Here is a 12,533-nt window from a genome sequence, read left to right on the forward strand (position 1 = left end):
TTGGATAGAATCAATTCGTAAATGTTAGACAAGAATCTGGCCTTCTCCCATGTCTCGCATGATGTCTTGCCATCTCTGTATTCTGCAGAACCCTTGACGATATAGGTCTCGCTGCGTCCATACTCTCTTAAGGACTCTCTTGCCTGAAACGGGGTTATTCATGCCGAGAGTCTGAATGCCTTGGAGACGGCATGTTATGTACTCGCGCTGATCCAGTGAATCTAGCTCTGCTCCCAAGACTGTGAGACACCATCCCAAATTCGATCCTGGCCCGAGGGCATCAGGCACGGTCGCGAGTAGCTCGAACATTTGGTCTATCGATTTTTGAATTTCTGGGGACGGCACCTGCTCAGGTTCGTGCGTAATCCGGTAGATGTAGATGTGCGCCGCATGTCTGAACGTTTCGGCAGCAGCTATCATCCTCCGGAAATACTCGCGGTGGTTTAAGTCTTCAATGGCACAGAGGTCGATTCTCTCACTGTGGCACGACATAGCGAGTGAGGGTTCCGACACACACTCAATTTTTGTATCTCTGACCTGTCGTTGAAGTTCCTCGGCGCGGATGTTGATCTCCTCGAACGTAAATGGCCCGGTCCCTGGCGGCATGCGGGCAATGTCGAACAATTTAGCAGCAGCAGCCTAGTATTGAGTTAGGATGGATCACGACGGAAATATTCCTTCGCCAGCAACACACCATGAGTCTTGGTAATCGCACCGAGCATCCAAAGAAGGGATCAATAGTATTGCAGTTGCTTGTCCATGAGTTGCCTGACTCTAGCCATCTTTGTACTTCGGCCGTTGTACTGCCCCCAAGGTTAAGCGCCTTTTGGGTGTCGATCATAGAGATCCAAGTCTTGAGGAATGAATTGAGATCCGAACAGTTCCCCCGAGCAGCTAACCACCCCAGCACACCTTGGTAGTGTGGCGCCCAGCCGGCCGCCCCGTTGAATATCTGCAGAGACGGTAAGCCGTTCAGGGAACTCTGCATTTGAGAATCGCAACAAACCTCGTATGACATTAGAGACAACATGGCAACGATAGTGCTCTCTTGATACACTAGGGCAGGGTCCTTTAATCGCGATTGAAGAGACGAGAGCGCCTTCTTCAAGTACCGCAGAGATTCTCGATCCTGGATCTTCTGCCATTTGCTGTAGTGAGAAGAGGCGACGGCCAGTATGGAGTACAACAGACAAGGGTCATTGATCCCCGAGTGCAGAAGAGACCGATAACCGTTCTCGTCGTAATCAATCGCGATGGCGATGCGGGACAGGTTTTCTGAGAAGAGTCAGTTACGTCGCATTTCCTATCGGATTCGATTCGCCAACTCAAGTAGTGTTGTACCAGGAAATTTTGGCATTCGGGAAGACCTAGTGTGGAGAATGGAGAGTAGAGTCGATTTGCAAGAGACAAAACCTTTCCTTCATTCGATTTCGGATATATGGTTGACGTTTTCGATGATCTTCCGGTGGGCTGCTTTGCGAGCGAAGTCGGCCATTGAATCCGTACGCCATATCCTGCGCATCTGATGCCAGCCTTGGAGCAGTTACCGCAGTCTGATTGAGAATCAGCTGATACCGACGAAGACTCGTCCGTAGTTCTTACGAGGCAGGAGTCCATCGCAGCGCGCTTTCCTTCTTTTACAGGTGTTGCAACATGAAACATACTGGGTGTCTTGTGGAAGATTTAGCCACGCTGTTGGCATCATCCTGTCCAAGTCAGACGGGACTGTCTATTTGAACCAGTCAGCCCCAAGCGTAATTGGGATTTACAAATCGTATGCACGGAGATGAGTACCATTGCTGCAGTCATTGCTATAACGGGACGGTTGGGTGGTTGGAGTATTCAGAATGTTGCGAGACCCCTGAGGTAGTGGGCTTTGTCGTTCGCATCTAAGACCCCCGATCGTCTCACCGAGCTTGAGTGGATTTACTCGATATGTAAAATTGTTTGCAGAAAAAAAGGTCAACCGAAGGGAGAGCGGACGGAGTCCCGCACTCCTCGACGGCTGCGAGTACATCACATGGACTGGGATCGTGTTATTTATCTTTTGGCGAGATAAGAGAATGACCTAGGACCCACCACTCGCACCCAGAGAGCGGGGGGGGGTCATCAAATTCTAAGCCGTTGTTACTGAGTAGTGGTCGACGCGGGGTTGCCACCCTGGCGATTCGCTGACCGAGAGGATCCATCAGCTGGGCAAGTCCAGACGCCCCAAAAATCTGGGGACTTCCACTGCCCACCTCGACTCCAGGACCAACTCCAGAGTTTCTATTTACGACATCATTCCAAAATGAGCTCCTAGGCTCCATTGTCCCATGCATGCCGGCCTTTGCGTCACAACCCATGACTCTCCCTGTCCCAACTGCTCAAAGAGTAATGACTCAACGTCGAAATCATCAGAGAATTCGGGCAATGGTGGTTGTATCCATGTGTTGTGCAATGTGAGTTCCCCTTGCGCCGACTCGTGGGTGGCGCCACGGAAACGATGTTCTGGAAATGCCTGGCCCGTCGATCCCACATTCGCATGGGTAACTTCCTCTGTGAGTGACACGTTGGTTGCGACCAAACTAGTACTAGTACTATGCCCCTCCGGCTGGAGACCGGCATCGCAACACTGAGTGAGGTCTTGGGTCGTTGGAAGTTGACCATTTGCCGATGGAGACAGAGCCAGATGGGAAAGACTGTCTTGCGGCCGACTCGGTATCGAATTGGGAGTCCTGTCGGTGTCAGATCGCTGCAAGGGAGCAAGATTCTGCGACTCATCATCAACTGTGGCGTAGCCGGCCATCTGTTCCTCTAGTATTGTTTGGTACTCATCGAGCCACGTCCTTTGTGGTATCGCAGATCGCAACGAAGTCTCTCCCGCAGAAATGGTGTCATTGTGATTTTCTCCCAGTCGTCGAGACCAATTATCACATTCAGCTTGAACTTCCTGATTAGCTGCCTGGATCGGGATCAGGGCGGGTTCCTTCAACTCTCTGAATCGACGGAAATAGTGGCTGAACAATGCCGAAGATCCTTCCTGTGATGACTGGATCCTGTGCCCCTGGACTTTCAACAAAGTCTCGATCTAAACAGTCGCGTTAGAAATGTCAACAATAATTGTATTCAGTTCTCACCCAGAGTTCTGTCGGAGGATAAAAGCTTCTCATGGCACCCAGTATTGCGAAATTGATCGACAGATTTTGCATAGCATCTGTCCAGTCTTGACCTGAAGAGTCATGCAACCGATCAAGCAAGAGTAGAGAGCTATGGTAACAGCTGTATCCCATTAAGGGCGTCTCGTACAAGTCAGTCCAAGATTTCTGCTCATTTTCTTTGTATTACTTGCCGGCAAGAAGGACCCTCTTGCCATCACTTCCGTACAGATTGTTGATACAGTTGTCGCACTTGCGGTACAGACATTTTCTCGTTCGACCAAGAAGTGCTTCGGGGCCATCGGATATTCCTGGAACTTAGATCCCTTGATACTTGATGTTCTTATGGGAAGAAAGACTCTATTGAGCACCATTACGCAACAATGCCACAGCAAAGCACAGTGGACGCGGTCGATGAAACCTTGATCAATCCATCGATGTAGCATATCTCGCGTTAAACAGAGGTCGTCTGGCTGCTGGAGTAAATAGTCGTCCAATTCTGACTGCAGGCTCCGGAAGGCGGAATTCGAATGCCAGTGAGGTTGCATCGACAGTCCCAGTCGCCCATCGTTAAAGTTCTGAATGCGAAGCTGTAACTCGAGTAGGTGTGCGAGTTGTCTCGTTGCATGTGATTTCGTCCAACATCCCCTTTCGTAGTCATACAAGCTCGTTCGTAGCAGCGAATTCCCGACTCCATGTAGTAGTTCCATCAATCTGAGGAACATTTCTGCAATCTCCAGATCTTCCATGTCCTCTGAGGTGATTTGTTGCGTTGCCTCAGAAAGTTGGATGAGGCTTCTCGTGAATGCTTCAAAAAGAATCAGCCGGAGGAGTTTCTTCGCGACGAAACAATCCAAACCTATCTCAGACCACGTCTGTACGCCATTGCCCCGATGAACCTCATACAGTACTAGTGTGCAGAGCGTCTGGATCCGACCAATCTGATCGCTGGCTTCAGAAGTCTGGAGCTGTTGACGCGCCTTCTTGGCAAAGAATTCTCCTACATACTGTTCGGGTACCAATTTCGCAGAATCATGCAGCAAATATTTCAAACTGGAAGCCGACATGGCGAAACATAACGAAGCTGGACATTGCCTTGTTTTGAGTCGAGTGAAGAAAGAATCTAGAAGAATAGGCGCAGGCTGCTGAACAACAACATGGGTCCAGAAAAGCTCGATAAGATGGCAGATGAGTCCGCTCCTTGCTGTATTTTGCCTAAAACAACGTGAGTCGCGTTTCTACTGACGCAAAGATTTCTATCTCACTCTTTCGTTAAGTTGCCATCGGATCCGATGGAGACTTCAACGTCGTCACGCCACCCATGCAAAGGTGGTAGACTTGGTTCATCTGAATCTTGGGACGGTGAACCTAGATCATCAGAGACAACACCGTCTTCAAGCTGGTTGCTATCCAAGGATTGAATAGGCACGGGGGCTGGCGCCAAGGGCGCTCTAGCCGTGCCAGCGAACGGTTGAGCTTTCGGTCTTGGTCCTCGACGCTGTCTTTGGGTGTCGAAGACGCACAATAATGAATGTATAGTACAGTATTCACAGGGGTGTGAGCCACTGCACTTAGCCTACTCCCATCAGTGTTAATTCAAGGGCAAAGACAGTGGAAATTTAGGCAGACCCGGCGTTTTCTGCAACCTTCGCAAGCCATGGTTGACTTCCGTCTTCCTGGAGCATCGGTCGCTGGTCGCATAGCGACCGAGACAGTTGACCAACTTGCCGCTGCTTCGTAGTCTGCGTCACATTGGTTTATGTAAGGAGAACTAACGTCGGGTTTCCCATTATGTCTCGTCGTCGGATCGGGGCTCTGTGCCTTTGAGAGGGCGACAGCAACGACAACAAGTTGGCCAAGACCACCAGTACTAAGGGCCCAGATCAACGGGGCACCGGTGCTAGAGTCAATGTTCGGAGTTGCAAAACACGAAACAGCCTTGCCACCTTCGCTCCAACGAGTGTCAGAAGCGCCAACGCAGAGCGAGCGTGAAAGCGGGCAGATTACACCGTGCGGTGCAGATAGGCATGGCGACTCCGCAGCCAAACGCTTACTCCTAGAGCACCAAAGTCTCGGTGTTTGAGCCCCTCACCAAGACCAGCGCTTAACTAGCAAAGAGCCTCGTTGGTCTACAGCACCTGGTTCTTCGCCCATCTGAGTTTTTGGATTTGGTTTGCTTCGTAGTTTAGGCTGTCTGATTGGTAAAGAAATGTCTCATGGCTTCACAAGCTCACGGAATTTAGTCCGCATGCGCTCCTGGGATGGCCCCTTTTGCATCCCATTCGCCAAGTTTTTCCGGAATGCTAACATCGAAGTGGCAGCATCACGATTAGTCCAGTCTCCAGGCTCTAGACCTGACACGTTCAACGCTCATCCTGAAGGCGAAATCACCATTGTAGTTGGGGCACAGGACTATTTATCGATGCGCTATGGAAGGGCCACGACTCCCCTTGGAGAAACACGTTTGCTGATGGACTGTGAGCCAGGAAGCTAGCTCTGGCGTCTGAAATATAGTCAAGACAACTTCTATCATCATTGCTCTGCCACGGTCGTCAATAGCGATTGTTTCAGAATCGCCTCCTTCATTCACTGCAGATTTCTCTCTCCAGGTTCCATTCCTCATCAGCAAGCGCCATGGATGAACAAGAGTCTCCCCAACTAGGAACCATTTATTCCAATGATGATGAGCTTCGGCTCGCAGCCTTTGGAAAGAAGCAGCAGATGAAGCGATACTTCAATATCTGGTCCTTATTATTCATGTCCTTCTGCACCAGTGTCACCTGGGAGGCCTTGACATCTACAATGGCACAAGCTCTCATTGCTGGAGGTAGCTCTAGCATGGTCTGGGGATTTCTGGCCTCCGCAATTGGTCAGTTGGTGCCCTGTTTGCGATAAAGTCCATTACTGAGTCTGGTGCTAGGCACTCTCTTGATCGCTCTGTCTATCAGCGAGTATGCCAGTATCATCCCAACTGCGGGTGGTCAATACGACTATGTCACAGAGCTGACTCCGCAGAAATTCAGACGGATCTTCTCTTGGTTCGCGGGCTGGATCACAATCTGGGGTGGGTGTCTTTGAGTGTTTCATCCGGAATTATCCTTTTGGAAACCAGAGAATCTGGGATTCTCGACAGTCGCAAATGGTACACCGACGATTTCTGATAATGTGCGATAGGTTGGATCCTCTCCTGCGTGGCGGGCATATTTGCGAATTCCATGCAGATTCAAGCCTACATTATCCTCTTCAAGGAAGACTATCACTATGAGCGGTGGCATACGAGTCTGGTGAGCATTTTCAACGTGGGCCATCCACCACTTAACTTACGACTTTAGATTCTCATCGGTCTGGCCACCGTGTACACACTCGTCAGTATTTTTGGAATACGTTGGCTTCCAAAATTGCAATACTTCGGAATCATTCTTCATATTTCTGGCTACCTTGCCACTGTGATCTATCTGCTGGCCAAGGTTCACCCCAAAAATTCTGCCAAGTTCGTTTTCGTCAGCTTGACAAACCTTACCGGTTGGAAAAGTGACGGTATTTCTTGGTCGATTGGCCTCCTCAGCAGCGCTTTAGGGTTTGTCGGATGGGATTCGTCCTCTCATGTAAAACTCCCACCACCCGTTAACTGCCAGAAATGTGCATATGACCAAGATTCCTTGTTGTACTTTGTTTTTCCCTTTTTCAGACGTGACTGACTGGGGAATTCCTCGTTAGATGGCGGAAGAAATGAAGTATGCTGCTCGTGATCTCCCTCGCACAAGTGAGTTGTCTCCGGCATTCAGCGTTCATCCCGCTAATGCGTCTACAGTGTATGGTTGTGTGCTCACAACAGGAATCTTGACCTTCCCGTGGGTGATTGCTCTCATGTTCTGTGTTACAGATATTGGAGGCCTCTTGAGCGGCCGTAAGTCCTCCGTACAATTCCCCCGGGGCCCTCACTCGGCGTACGACTTCCCGATAAACAATGCTGACTTTTGCCTTCGGCAGCGGTTGGGCTTATTTCGCCCCTAACCCAGCTCATGTACAATGTTTCTGGCGGTGAACTGAGTGGCACTCTTGGAATGACGATCTTTTTCCTTCTCCTGAGCAGCTTTGTTGCTGGGCCAAGTGTCCTCACCGCGACATCAAGAATTGTATGGTCTTTCGCCAGGGAAGGAGGGATGCCTAAGTTCCTGGCCCAAATTGACAACACGCAAGAGGTCCCGGTCAATGCTTTGCTCTTCACTTGGTTGAGTGTTTGCGGCCTCGCGTGCATTTACATTGGGAATTCAACAGCATTCTATGGGTAAAGCCTCTCCTTTCCTGCCCACAATTGAGAATTCAGTTTCAGTGACAACATGAATACAGACTCGCTTCCGGCTGTACAGTAGTTCTCGTCTTCAGTTACCTCTTTCCCATACTTATTCACGTCATCTGGGGCCTGAAGGCTAATGGACTGAAGCCAGGTCCGTTTAGCTTGGGTAAATGGAGCAGACCCATCAACATTGCTGCACTGGCTTGGGGGGCCTATCTCACAACCTTTTTGTGCTTTCCTACGGTCATGCCAGTGAGCGCCACAAATATGAACTATTCATGCTTGGTACTAGGTTTTGCATTTGTGCTTGCAACGGTCACCTGGCTCGCATATGGCAGTCGAACATATCGCGCAGCTGCCCAAGAGGTGGACATTCCAACTACGAAAGTTGCAGAGGTGCTTGTCGAGGAAAATGCAGAGCACCATCATGTATCAAAGTGCATGGATAGTTAGATATGGCAGTCACGTAGCATAGTGGCCTAACATTAACAAAGTTACCAGTTGTGTGCTCGACTCGCAATTCTGGGTGCAGCTGTTGGTTTGAGGTCTGTCTCACCGTCGTCCAATTTCTTCGGCTTATTGAAAATCTCAACTGGGATGAGCAGGCTCGTTATCCCCAAAGGGCGACGAGAAACCGGCGAAGGAATTTAGAATATTTTTTCAGAGTGTTGATTATAGGTATTGATGACTATTAGCACAAGAGTTTGGAAATCAATGCAGACAATAATTAGCCTATGTTCTCATTTCTCGGAATCCTGACATTACACTCTTAGTGCATACTCAGGCGCTACACTTCCAGGTTACTACCATCAAAATCTCCTTCGAAGATGCCATATGACCCGCCAGCAGCCAATGAAAGTTCTTGGATTGTACCCTTCTTTCCAGCTTTCACATCGGCGGCAAGCTGATCAAAGTGTTCTTCCGCGTTCTTTCTCGCGTCAAATTCGACAACCCAATCTGGACGAGGGACAGTCAAGACATCAGGGTATTTAGCTGCCAGCTCGGGGGTCCAATCCCAGTTGTGGTAGTTGTTTCTATTAGACACAGAAGACATGTGTATAGCGTGACTGCGGTTGAATCTGATGCGTTCCACGACCTGTAATGAGAGCGGGATGTCCCCGTTCCCCTTCTCCAAACAAACTGCCTTTTCGAGTGGGAATCAGTCTTGTGTCCGATCTTTTCTCAATTCAGAAGCTTACAAAAGTCACCGCGTCCTCGAGGGCTTGGCACGCCCCTTGGGCAGACGTCGGGAGATGGCAGTGAGCAGCATCCCCTAGTAGAATGATGCGATTCGATGGAGCCAGCCAGCTCTGTAGGGGATCACGCCATACCAACTTTTTTGTTTGTAATAGTCAGCAACTAAGACGGCGGAGCACAATGCGACCAGACGACTAACCTTGTAATCGACTAATCTATCATCTGGCGTATTCCGGACGACCTCTTTGAAGTTGTCGCTGAATCCACCTTGGTCGAGATATTTCAGCACGTCGGGGATCTTCCCTGGGAAAGACCAAGACTCCCCAATATCTTCATCATCTTTGTGTGTCAGGACCCAAACAAGATGCCTGGACACTATGTTAGAATGCGGTGCGCCCTCAGACGGATCGTTTTAAACTTACGTTCCTCTCATCCAAGTGTAGATGAAGCTGTGCATATCTCTACCAATGTGCATGAGAGCTTGATCTTGATCCACATTGATATATTTGGCAATTAGGAGATTTTTTTGTTGCTCGTCGGTCAGTTCATAGTAAGCTCTGAAGATTGCGTAGCCTGAATTAACCTTGTTGTCGGACAGTCCGAGGACTTGCGATCGAGCAAGCGACCGAGGTCCATCGCAAGCAAGGACAACATCTCCTAGGATCTTTTCGCCGTCCTTCGTCAGGACTCCTAGTTCGCTTTTGTTATCCAAATACTGAACCACGGTCTTGCCGAATTGAAGCTCAACCCCGATCTCCTTTGCGTAATCACTAATGACTTCGTGCATTTCGCCGCGGTGACCTGCAAATTGAGCTTCATAGTGACTTGGGTGTTTGTTCCATGGTTCGCGGGAGAGCAGTTCGTCTTTCGGTGTCAGATAGTCGAGCGATTTGCATGTATTGACGCAAATCGAAAACAACTTTCGGCCCACACGGCCATTATCCCATGAATTGAATATACGGCCTCCATTGGGCAGAAAATCCAGAGCATCACCCTGCAGACGAGATGTTGGATCTGCAAACCACTCCGAATCAGTATGTGGATGTGAAAGTGCCCTCTGGATTTGGAAATAACGCCACGCGAAAGCCAAAGTCCTTTGATTAAGTTGATAGCAGCCTTTGTAGAATGTCAACACTCACATGACTCAATAACAACTGGGTGCATCCCTTTCAGCTTGCATTCTATAGCTGCTGTCAGGCCGCAAAAACCACCACCAACGACGACGACTCTTAACCCTTTGTAACCCATTCAGCCCAGTTGTGGTGGAAATCTCCTCTGCACTCAGGTCGCGTTCCCACCGAAATCGATATTCCGAAAGGTAAGCGATTGAAGACCGAGGCGGCGGTGGCATGTGTTAGCTTTGTATTTGCCAAAGTCCCCATCCGCTTTGTTTATATCTTTGGCCCCAAATGTTTAACAAAGATTTAGTATGTTTTACCGTGGCGGAACAAATTCCGTGATCCGCAAAAACTCTTCATTCGTCGTCCATGATTGTGGATCTCCAGTCAAAAGATGTACAGGCCTGAAGGTGCTTGCCAGTCGTCAGGCATACGGAAGCCTCTGATATCTTCCGGGGCCGTTTGTCATTCTTCAGGAAATTCCCAAACAGAGTTTGTTATGTTGGGGCCTTAGATGGGGGAGCTCATATTGGATCTCCCATTGATCGCGATGAGGCATCAGAATTGTAGCTTAGTCACTGAATTGAGTAAATGTTGCAATGAGTCAGTGCCTCATATTACTGTCAACTAGAGGTAGAGCTCAAATTTCGAAAAGAATCGCCAATGAGACAGACTATCTAGTCTTCAAAGTGACGAGCAAGCCTTCCTGCGGCGTAAACCAGCGATTCTTGAATGTATAGTCCCGGGCTCCATTCACCAGCTCCATATCATATTTTAAGAGTAGCGTTGGGATCATCTTTGTTATCTCGAGGATGCTGATATGTCGTCCGCTGCAAGTGTGAGCCCCATGGCCAAAGGCAAAAAATGATCGATTCATTTGTTTGAGCTGCTCTTCACTTGACTCAGATGCGAGCCATCGTTCGGGTCGGAAAGTGTACGGTTCCGGAAAGACTTCGTCGTCGTAATGAAGAACGTACGGGGACATACCAACCTCCACCCCTTCTGCTATGTAATACCCACAGATCGTAGCTCCTCCTTTAGGCACTGTACGTACCAGAATCATGCCGACAGAAGGGTGCACTCTCATTGCTTCTCGTATGCAGGCTGTGACATAGGGCAAACCGTTGGCAGCAGCGAATGACACAGGAATGGTCAGGTTTTGTCGAACTTCGTCACGAAGCTTCTCGTAAACGCGGCCATCCTTGAGTACATGGTAGATTACTGCGCGGATTGCGGTCGCTGTGGTGTCAGAGCCTGCTGCGAGGTTCCCCCAAGCGTGAGTGAGCAGCTCGTGGTCGGTGATTACCCCAGGGTTGGCCTTCTGGTTGAGGAGCAGCCTTTCTAGGAATGTCATAGGTCCTTCCTCGGATGTCCTGGTACGGCCCTTCTCAATCTCGACTGCAGACATAGCAATCATTTCAGCCTGAGAGGAGTCATCGCCGACCCACCATTTCGCTATTGTCGGATTTCTCAGTAGATATTTGTGTGTCCAGGGGACTTGGCCGAACTGATTTATATCAGAAAATATCAGTGGTCCAGAATTAGATCACCTACAATAGCCATATAGTCTGTGAAGATATCAATACCTCTGAAGAACTTCATTGTATCTCCCTTTTCCAGGTAGTTAAAGTTTCTTCCGAAGGTGATGGATGTCACCGCGTCCATAGCGTAGTTCTTAGCTATATCCCCGATATTGCACACACTTCCATTCTGTGCATACTTGTCAAGCAGCTCCAGGAGGCCACTGATGACTGTATCTACGTAAGGTTCCTGTTGGATTAAGGCGTTGAGTGAGTATGCATTTGCTGCATTCCGTTTCATTCTTGTATGCATTTCTTTATCCTTCAAAATGAAGGGATCTGGCATAAGCTTGCCATTCTCGTCGAAGGCTTCCGCAAGGCTGTAGAACCCAGATTTCACAAATTTGGTTGTGATGCCGTAAAGCTGGTTGATCTCTGAAATATCTGAGACACAGAGAGTATTTGGAGCAACCCGGATAATCTTCCCGTACTTTCGATGCAGTTCAATATCATACATGTGACTGTGAGTTGCATATATGGACCACATTCGTGGAATGGTGGAAATTGATCGTAACCATGGTCCCGGAAGTTTCCAAAGGCCCTTTTGATACCGATTCAGGCAGAGCTTTGTGATGGTGAGGATGAAGACGATAAGAAGCACGATGCCAGGGGATAGAAAAGATGCGAACAGTCTCTTCGCAAGTAATGTCGATGCCATTGCATACGCTGAAACAGCATTAAACCAACGAGCACCGTTCGATATCAGTCCGGCTTTTCGAATTCAGGATCTGAAGTTTGCGTCAAGACATTCAGCTTCGATTCATATCGGCTATGGGATGGTGCATTCGTAGGCGTGAGCCAGCGTGCAAGAATCCGGGATAGATCACTAGTCGAAGAGCCTAACTAGAACCCCCGATTAAGTGCGGAGAAGGTAGTTGGCGGCAAATAGGAAAGCATCGCACTAACTCTACCAATAAAAAATTAATCCAAGAATGCGGTCGACTGTGGATATTAGATCAGGAACAACCTTCCAGTAGCCTGATTACGCTCATCGGATGAGCTGCCTAACTCCAGGGAACAGATCGAGACCATAGGCCCAGTATTGTCGCTCCAAGAAAGAATACAGTAGACTTGTCGGCATCCGCGGGTCCCATAGTCAGCTCTGAAACGCGAGAGTGGGAGAATGATCTTTTAGCACAAAAAGTAATATCATGTTGAGCTTTACCGACCGAAAAAGTCTGGTGGAAATAGGCTCCCGGGCACG

At 49.0% G+C, this 12,533-nt stretch overlaps 5 protein-coding genes across 5 annotated transcripts; 1 reads left to right on the forward strand and 4 right to left on the reverse strand.

Annotated features, from left to right (window-relative positions):
* Positions 1 to 24: 24 nt before the first annotated feature.
* A1O5_04996 (uncharacterized protein) lies at positions 25 to 1,357 on the reverse strand (the record flags this gene model as incomplete). Its single annotated transcript, XM_007745599.1, has 4 exons — positions 25 to 639; positions 695 to 952; positions 1,007 to 1,275; positions 1,342 to 1,357. 4 exons carry the CDS (start codon positions 1,355 to 1,357, stop codon positions 25 to 27), a joined length of 1,158 nt encoding a protein of 385 aa, XP_007743789.1.
* A 915-nt stretch (positions 1,358 to 2,272) lies between these two features.
* On the reverse strand, positions 2,273 to 4,204 carry A1O5_04997 (uncharacterized protein; the record flags this gene model as incomplete). The annotated part of the gene is made up of 3 exons (XM_007745600.1): positions 2,273 to 3,070; positions 3,120 to 3,281; positions 3,380 to 4,204. The coding sequence occupies 3 exons, from the start codon at positions 4,202 to 4,204 to the stop codon at positions 2,273 to 2,275; spliced, it is 1,785 nt and encodes a 594-aa protein (XP_007743790.1).
* Positions 4,205 to 5,771: 1,567 nt separating this feature from the next.
* A1O5_04998 (uncharacterized protein) lies at positions 5,772 to 7,887 on the forward strand (the record flags this gene model as incomplete). Its single annotated transcript, XM_007745601.1, has 8 exons — positions 5,772 to 6,006; positions 6,058 to 6,201; positions 6,312 to 6,421; positions 6,470 to 6,742; positions 6,855 to 6,900; positions 6,949 to 7,044; positions 7,128 to 7,425; positions 7,488 to 7,887. The coding sequence occupies 8 exons, from the start codon at positions 5,772 to 5,774 to the stop codon at positions 7,885 to 7,887; spliced, it is 1,602 nt and encodes a 533-aa protein (XP_007743791.1).
* A 334-nt stretch (positions 7,888 to 8,221) lies between these two features.
* Positions 8,222 to 9,418, reverse strand: A1O5_04999 (uncharacterized protein; the record flags this gene model as incomplete). Its single annotated transcript, XM_007745602.1, has 4 exons — positions 8,222 to 8,578; positions 8,634 to 8,768; positions 8,831 to 8,999; positions 9,054 to 9,418. The coding sequence occupies 4 exons, from the start codon at positions 9,416 to 9,418 to the stop codon at positions 8,222 to 8,224; spliced, it is 1,026 nt and encodes a 341-aa protein (XP_007743792.1).
* Positions 9,419 to 10,422: 1,004 nt separating this feature from the next.
* A1O5_05000 (uncharacterized protein) lies at positions 10,423 to 11,987 on the reverse strand (the record flags this gene model as incomplete). Its single annotated transcript, XM_007745603.1, has 2 exons — positions 10,423 to 11,256; positions 11,304 to 11,987. The coding sequence occupies 2 exons, from the start codon at positions 11,985 to 11,987 to the stop codon at positions 10,423 to 10,425; spliced, it is 1,518 nt and encodes a 505-aa protein (XP_007743793.1).
* Between the last annotated feature and the right edge of the window lie 546 nt (positions 11,988 to 12,533).

The sequence above is a fragment of the Cladophialophora psammophila genome, assembly GCF_000585535.1.
Source record: "Cladophialophora psammophila CBS 110553 chromosome Unknown aczJe-supercont1.6, whole genome shotgun sequence".
Lineage (NCBI taxonomy): Eukaryota > Fungi > Ascomycota > Eurotiomycetes > Chaetothyriales > Herpotrichiellaceae > Cladophialophora > Cladophialophora psammophila.